This window comes from Dasypus novemcinctus, chromosome 14, assembly GCF_030445035.2.
Source record: "Dasypus novemcinctus isolate mDasNov1 chromosome 14, mDasNov1.1.hap2, whole genome shotgun sequence".
NCBI lineage: Eukaryota > Metazoa > Chordata > Mammalia > Cingulata > Dasypodidae > Dasypus > Dasypus novemcinctus.
In genome coordinates, this window is record NC_080686.1 from 107708519 (window position 1) to 107716071 (window position 7553).

The 7553-nt window shown below is 63.6% G+C and overlaps 1 protein-coding gene across 1 annotated transcript; it reads right to left on the bottom strand.

Moving 5' to 3' along the window:
• Positions 1-2957: 2957 nt before the first annotated feature.
• Positions 2958-6490, bottom strand: LOC101414926 (lymphocyte antigen 6A-2/6E-1-like). The gene is made up of 4 exons (XM_004454782.5): positions 6332-6490; positions 5982-6064; positions 4440-4565; positions 2958-3622 (listed from the first exon to the last, which is right to left on the bottom strand). The coding sequence occupies exons 2-4, from the start codon at positions 6043-6045 to the stop codon at positions 3396-3398; spliced, it is 417 nt and encodes a 138-aa protein (XP_004454839.1). The 5' UTR covers positions 6046-6064; positions 6332-6490; the 3' UTR covers positions 2958-3395.
• Positions 6491-7553: the final 1063 nt, after the last annotated feature.

Here is a 7553-nt window from a genome sequence, read left to right on the forward strand (position 1 = left end):
TGGCCGCCCCTCCAGCCCTCTTAAATCTTGGACTGACCCCACATGTTATCCATTTTGGGGTCTTTATGCTTTTCAACACATGTTCCAAAGAACATGAATGAAATATGCAATAAAACATATACTTTAAGTTGTGTGCTTTGTGTGCACGTGTGTATGCAAGACCACGCACATTTATGTGCAGGTCTGTGTTTCTATGTGTGCACATGTATGTATGCGAGTGCACACCTGCCCACGTGCATGCTTATACCTGAATGTTTCCATGCATGTGCGCATGTGCACACGTGTATTTTGAATCGAACTGAATGAAGCTGTGGGAGGTGGAAGATCTGACACCTCTGGGCCCCGCCCCTACTTCTCTTGGGACCTTACCCCTTGTTTTAGTTTCTGAGGCTGCTCAAAGCAGACACTGCGCAGTGGTTCAGCTCAAACCATGGGAAATTATCTTCTTAGGTTTGAGGCCATGAGAACAAGTCAAGGCATCACCAAGGTGGTGCTTTCTTCCAGAAAACCAGCTCCCGGCCATCCTTGGTCCTTGGCTCTGCTGCATGGCCGGGCCCACAGCAGCGACTGCCAGCCTCTCCCTTCTCTTCCAAGTTTCTCTGATTCCAGCTTCTTGCTTCCATGGCTTTCTCTCTCTCTGTCTGAATTTCATTCTCTTATAAAGGACTCCAGGAAGAGGATTAATACCTGTGTTAGGCTGTTGTGTCAACTTGGCCAGGTAATTGTGCCCAGCTGTTAGGTCAAGCGAGCACTGGGCTAACTGTAATACAAGGGCATTTATGGACTTTAGTCACCATTGACTTTACTGCAGTGGTAAATCATAGAGAGCTGATTACAATTACAGCAATCAGGGAGATTGCCATCAGCAGTGAGTGATCTTTATCCAGTCATTTGAGTGCCTTAGAAGGGGAAGTGATTCCAGCATTGAGTGAGAATTTCCCAGCTCTTCTTTGGACAGCCAACATCTCCCAGAGCTCGTCAAGAACCTTCACTGGACTTTCATCGGGGCCCCTGGCTGCACCTGCCTGCGGAACCTGGACCTGTGCCTCCCCACGGCTGCGTGAGAGACTCTGATAAACCTCTTACTATCAGTGGATGCCCCTTGTTGATTCTGTTTCCCTAGAGAGCCCCGACTAATACAACACCCAACCTGGGCCATGCCTCAGTAGCAGGAACCTTTCAAAAGCTCCTGCTTACAATGGGCTCACACCCACAGGAATGGACTAGCTCTTTTTTTCCTTTAAAGATTTTTTATTTATTTCTCCCCCCGCCCCAGCTGCTCTCTGTGTCCATTCACTGTGTGTTCTTCTGTGTCCACTTGTATTCTTGTCAGTGGCACTGAGAATCTGTGTCTCTTTTTGTTGTGTCATCTTGCTGTGTCAGTTCTCTATGTGTGCGGCCCCACTCCTGGGCAGGCTGCACTTTTTTCACGCAGGGTGGCTCTCTTTACGGGGTGCACTCCTTGCGCGTGGGGCTCCCCTACGCGGGGGACACCCCTGCGTGACACGGCACTCCTTGCGCATCAGCACTGCGCATGGGCCAGCTCCACACGGGTCAGGAGGCCCGGGGTTTGAACCCTGGACCTCCCATGTGGTAGGTGGATGCTCTAGCCATTGAGCCAAATCCGCATCCTGGATTAGCTTTTAAGAGCATGAATTTCTGGGGGTACATAAAGCTCCAAACCACCACACCCCTCTTTGTCAAATGCAGAGTGGCTCCACGCCTGTGTCCGAGCACTCCAAATTGTGGCTTTTGTCAGTTTCTTGGGGAGTTCCCCTTCACTGCACTGAGGGTGTTAGAAGGTGAGGTGGGGGAGGGTGAGAGCCTCTAAGGGGGGCAAGTAAGAGCAGGAGGCAGTGGGAGAGCAGGGGGAAGGGCGTGAGAGGGCAGGGGCCGTGGCTGCTGGCCTTCACACGCTGCAGCCTCTGGAGGTGGAAGCGGGCGAGGGCAGGACCCTCTGACTGCAGCAGCAGGAGGGGCCCCAACTGCGCCCAGGCCACCCCAACCAGGAGGGATAACATTTTGGGGTGGCCAGCAGGGAGCACCGGCAGGAGATCCCTCCTGCAGGTCGCTTCTGTGGAGTGCCCCCCTGGCCCCCTCTCCCTCTGAACCCTCTTCCTTCGGGCCTGGGAAGTAGGAGGCAGGTGTCCCTGCTGCTGCAGGGGGCGCGGGCGCTGCCCCGTGCCTGTGGTTTCCCTGTGTCCCTCCCACTTCTCTGTGAACTGCACTGGTCAGAAGCGCCCTTCCCCTGCTCCTGGCTTGGGTGTGCCTCTGTTTCTGCTGGGTCTGGGACGGGAACCCTGCCCACCCCAGCTCCCCTCAGCGTGGGGGAGGGGCTCCGTCTGCATCCCTGTCGGTCTCCCCCATCCTGGTTCTCTCCGAGCACCTCTGACTCTCTCCCGCCTCTGGTGATGGTCCAGGAGAGCCCAGGCTGGGCCCTGGAAGGAGCTGATGTGGCAGGAAAGGGTGACCGCTTCTCCCAGCTGACCTGCGTCCCAAGGGCCCGGCAGAAAGTAGCTGCCTGTGGTGGATGAGACGGCGCCAACCACAAAGACATGTTCTAGTCCCAGCCCGCATGCCGTGAGTGTGAACCCACTTAGAGAGAGGGTCTTCAAAGGTCCTTTCAGATGAGGCCAAACTCCATCCTCCCTGGCTGGCCGCTGGCGGGGGAGAGTGGCAGGCGGCCGGCTGGGACGCCTGGCATGGCCGGACAGGTCGACGGCCGAGGTCACTGCCGCGCTGCCCCCAGGAGTCGCCCAGCAGCCCCACCGCGCCCCTCCTCAGCAGGAGGCAGCCCTCTGGGGGGGGGCACAGGCGTGCGGAGTGTGCACGGGAGGGACACGGCCCTGGGGGCACGTCCCGCAAAGCCAGGGTCCTGCCCGGCCCTCTGCTGAGACTGAGGTGGGTGCGGCAGGATGGGGGGCCCTGAGGACCAGAGAAGCCAGTGGGAGCCGTGGTGCAGGAGGAGCAGAGGGCGTTTATTGGGCATCGGGCGGGAGGAGGGGCTGTGTGTGCAGAGACCCCGCAGCTGGACCCAGTTAGGACAGAGGTGGCCCAGGGTAGGGGCGGTGAGTTGGTGGCAGCCCAGGACGGGAGCCCCGGCCCCCCGACTCTGACCGGCGGTCTCACCATCACCCGGGAGTGGCGGGGAGGCCGGCCCGAGGCCAGCAGTGAAGGGACGCCTGTGTCCTCGTGAGCGCGGGTTGAAGGGCACCTGGCGCCGGGCTTCGAGTCCAAGGAGGGGTGTGACGTCTCCCACTGGGAACCCCCCAGCACCAGAGCCCCCGGCGAGGAAGCCGGCCCGGCCGCGCCCGCACCCTTCCCCTAACCCCAGATTCCCGCCTCGGGGCTGGAGCAGGGACAGAGGAGGGGCCGCCGGGCGGGGCGGGCGAGGGTCACCCCCACGGGGCCCCGAGCAGGGCGAGCCCGAGGCTGAGCAGGAGCCCCCCCAGCAGGGCGCGGGCGCTGCCCCCGGCCCGGCGCGCCGCGTTGCAGAGGTCCTCCTGGCAGCAGGTCACCCTGCTCTTCAGCACTCTGCCCATCCGCTCTTGGCTCAGATCCCGGAACTCCTGCGGGCAGGCGGAGAGGCAGAACTTGTGCTCCACTTGCACTTCCGCGGTCCCTGCGGGCGGAAGGGGCGGGTGAGCAGAGCCCCGCGAGGCCCAGCGCCCTGGGGTGGGGGCTCCCGGAACCTGGTGTGAGCACCGCGAGCTGGGCTCCAAGCCCCGACAGCGGCGCAAGCCCCCCGCACCCACGAATGGCCAGGGCCGTGCGGGAGGCGGCCCCCGGGAACACGCGGCGCGGCACCGCGGGGAGCCAGCGCCCTCTCCCCGAGCTCCTGCGCCGGGATCGCAGTCCCTGGGAAGGAGTGGGGTGGGGACACGGGTGAGAGGGGGACAGAGCTTGCGGGCAGCGCCTGCCGGAGCTAGTTAAGGACCTAAGGACAAAGACGTGCGCTGTGGGGTTGGCCAAGGCAGCGTCTTTCCAGGCCTTTCCGCGTTCCTGCTGATATTCCACCCTTCCGGAGTCATTCCTTTAGCTTGAAACCATGTTCAGCCTTCTCGGCCGTAACTCTAGCGGCGCCTAGCGCGCACGCGGCGTCCCGGCAGCGAGCACTAGACCTCCGCGGAGAGACCGCCGGCCAGGGGGAGGGGCCGAGACAGTTTCCATGGCGACCAGCTCTGCGCGCGCTGCTCTAGAGCCCTTCCCATCGACAACCCCCGGGCGTGCTGGGAGCCCAGGCCGCACCCCCAGCTCCGCTGCGGAAGCCCAGCGCCCGGGGTCCTCAGGCCTGCGCCCCTTTTCAGGACCCCACGCCTGCCCCAGCGCCCGGCCCCCGGGGGCGCCCTTGGGGCGCTTCCTCCAGGAAGCCCCTCCTGGCCGCGTCCCTGCCGGGACCCCGGCCCAGGCCCGCGCACCCCGCACCGCGCAGGACTCACCGACGGTGGTGGACACGAGCTGGGAGGCGCAGAAGCCGCCCGCGTCGTCGGGCAGGGAGCACGTGTCCGGGGTGCAGGGGCTCAAGTCGGGGTTCGTGTAGCATTGGTGGCAGCGCAGACCCTGGCCTGGGGGAGAGGAGAGGGCGGGGCGGCCGGGTGAGACAGGCCGCAGCGGGGGTGCTCCGCGATCCCGGGACGCACCCGAATCCCGCTCCAGCGGTGCGCCCAGAGCCCCCGGCGCCCCCGCAGACGCCCCGCGGCGGCAGGACAGAGCCGAGGGTCCCCCGCTTGCTCCTGTGCCCCTAGCCCCGCACTCGCTGCTGGGAGACCCCTGCCAGCCTCGCAGCGTTCCAGGCCTCCCCGAGTCCGGGCGGCGGTGCCCTGCTGTTACCCGCGTTTTCCCGCAGGGACTGGGGGCCGAACCACTAACAGGCTCCCAGGGGTCCGCCTTCACGCGAGCCGGGGCGGGGGGCGCGGAAGACATTTGCTGACGAATGCATGAGTGAAGGCCAGCTGGGGGTGCCCTGCTGGGGAGGGGTCTTACCTGGCCGCTCTCCTTGCCCTGCCTCCCTGCCTGGGAACCGGCTCGCAGGGCTTTCCCCAGCCCAGCCCTTACTCCCAGCCCCTGGCGTGGCCATACTACCAGACCCCCACCCACCCACCCTGAGATCACAGCCAGCCCTCCAGGCAGGTGTCAACCCCGGGTCAAGAACAGGTCAGGAAGTGGTGGGTTTCGGGTGGGGGGAGGGGCTTGAGAAACAGGCAGGGCAGAAGGGAGGTCCCCGGCATGGGACGTTCCCACATCTTATAGGGGCGAGAGCAGAAGACAGCTGTAATGTGGGGGCGCAGTGGGGAGCCAAAGGGGGTGCCTGCAGCCCCACTGGCCAGGCCTGACTGCACCCGATGGGCAGGTCCAGGAGAGGTCCCTGGAGAGGCCAGACTCAGAGGGAGAGCTCTGTCCACACCCCGTAGGGCACAGGGAGGCCACCGGGGCAGCGGGAGTGACCTCAGCCGGGGCTCAGGGACATCAAGGAGGGAAGAGCACAGAGAGGCCCGGTGGGTGCGAGGGTGGGAGAGGTGGCCCCCGCAGCCCCGAAAGGGAGTCCCTGCCCTGCCCAGGGTGCACTGAGCGCCAGCGGCATCCGGACGCTTATCTGTGCCCAAAGACCCCCAGCTCGGCCAACCCGCCCGGCCCCCACTGTCCAGCACACCCTGCAAGCGAGCAGGCGACCCCACACCCCTGCCTGGGAACCCACAAACTCGGCCGGCCCCCCCAGCAAGCGCCCCAGAGGCGCACATCCGCCCGGCACCCAGCCTGACCAGGAGGGCCCCACGTGCACGCCTGGCACATGTGCTGAGCGCCGAGCACGGCACGGGGGGCAGGCAGGCGTCACCACGCCGGACCCCAGCCACCACCTCCTGACCCCCACCCTAGCGCGCCACCCAGCCCAACGGGCAGCCGGGGGCACCAGGAACACCCTGGAAACCCTCTCTCCTTGCTCCTGCTCCCACCCCCCCCCCAGGAGCCCCCTCCCACCTCACCTCGCTCTGCACACAGCAGGGCCACCAGCAGGACCACCAGGGGGACCAGCGCAGAGACCTTCATGGCGTGCAGACCGCTCAGCCTAGGAAGGGGTGCACGGGGGGCGCCTGAGGGCTGGGCAGCTCCCACCGCCCCCACCCTCCAGGGGCTTTGCATGTGGCCCCCGCAGGAGAGAAACCTGGGCCCACCACCTCTCCCCCACTCTGGGCTGGGCCCGCCGCCCAAAGCCCACTCAGTCTGCCTCGTTCCCCACTCCCACCGCCTCCCCTCTATCCCAGGGCCCGCACCCCTGCCGCCCCTGCCCCAGCTCTCGCCCCTGCACCTCCCAGTCCAGGCCGGTCTCCCGCACCTTCCTCCTTCTGATGAGGCTGTCAGGCAAGTGGCTGGGACAGAGCCAGCGAGGCAGAAAACGCCGGAGAGGGGCGCCTGCTCCCCAGAGCCTGCTGCTTCGGTGCAAGAAGGAACAGCTGGGGGCTGGCTGGAACCTCTTCCTAGAGCATGTGGCCTGGCCCCACCCCACTCTCATTCCGGGGCCTGTTGGAGCAGCTCCCGGCGCCGTGGGGCCAAGAGGCGGGACAGGGTGCCTGGGGGGAGCCGGAGGAAGGGCCCCTGGGCTGGGCGGGGGGTCTGGGAAGGCCCCGTGGAGGCCGGCAGCCTTCGCCAGGCCTCGAGCAGGCAGCGCGTTCAGGGTGCTGCAGGAATGGGGGGCAGAGCCCAGGGCCGAGGTGGCGGGCAGGATCAGCACCCACGGCGCCTCTCTTCTCAGGGTGCTCTTCCAAAGTGGCCGCCATCTGACCTCCTGCAGCCGTCGCCCGCCCCTGCTTCCAGCACTCTCTCCAGGCTTTGCAACCTCAGGACTAAGAGTTAAACAGGAGGCTGGTGGATTAATTGGAGTGCAACTAAGTGGACCTAACTAAAAACAAATAAAAAGAGCCTTTCTTCTCTACCAGTGCCTGTACCTCCAGCTCCATCTATCTGTCTAAAACCCGGGTCCAGGCTGATCCCTCCAACCCCCATTTTACACCGTGGCTCCCTCCGGCCCTCCCTGCTCTCCTACTCAGCATCTTCTCCAGCGGTAGCCTGCTCCATCCTCCAAAATATATTTATGCAATGGGCCAGGGCTAGAATATACAGTCTGGCAGTTTGATATTGTTTGAGTTCCAAAGAGATATAGATTGTTTGTAAACTGGTCTGCTCCTCTGGGTGTGAGAACCCTTTGATTGTCTTAGATTTAGCTGAGACATTTGATTAAGTTATGTTAAGATCAGGGTTTTGATTCAACCACATCGTTAGTGGCCGGCTAGGCATTGAGTCCCAGCCCCCTTGGGGACTGATAAAACAGACTGTCACACAGAGAAGACCCTGAGAGGATTCTGCAGCCCTGGGAAGAGAGATGAGCCTGGTAGTCTAGAGCTGACCTTGTGAAGAGAGCAGAGCAGCTGAGCCTGGAAAGGAACGAGCCCTGGGAAGAGACAAGACTTCCCAGAATGCAGCTGAGATAGGAAAAAGCTGAGACCAGGGAGCCTGAAGAGGAAGGAGGAAGGTTGAACCCTCGCAGACATTGCCCGCCA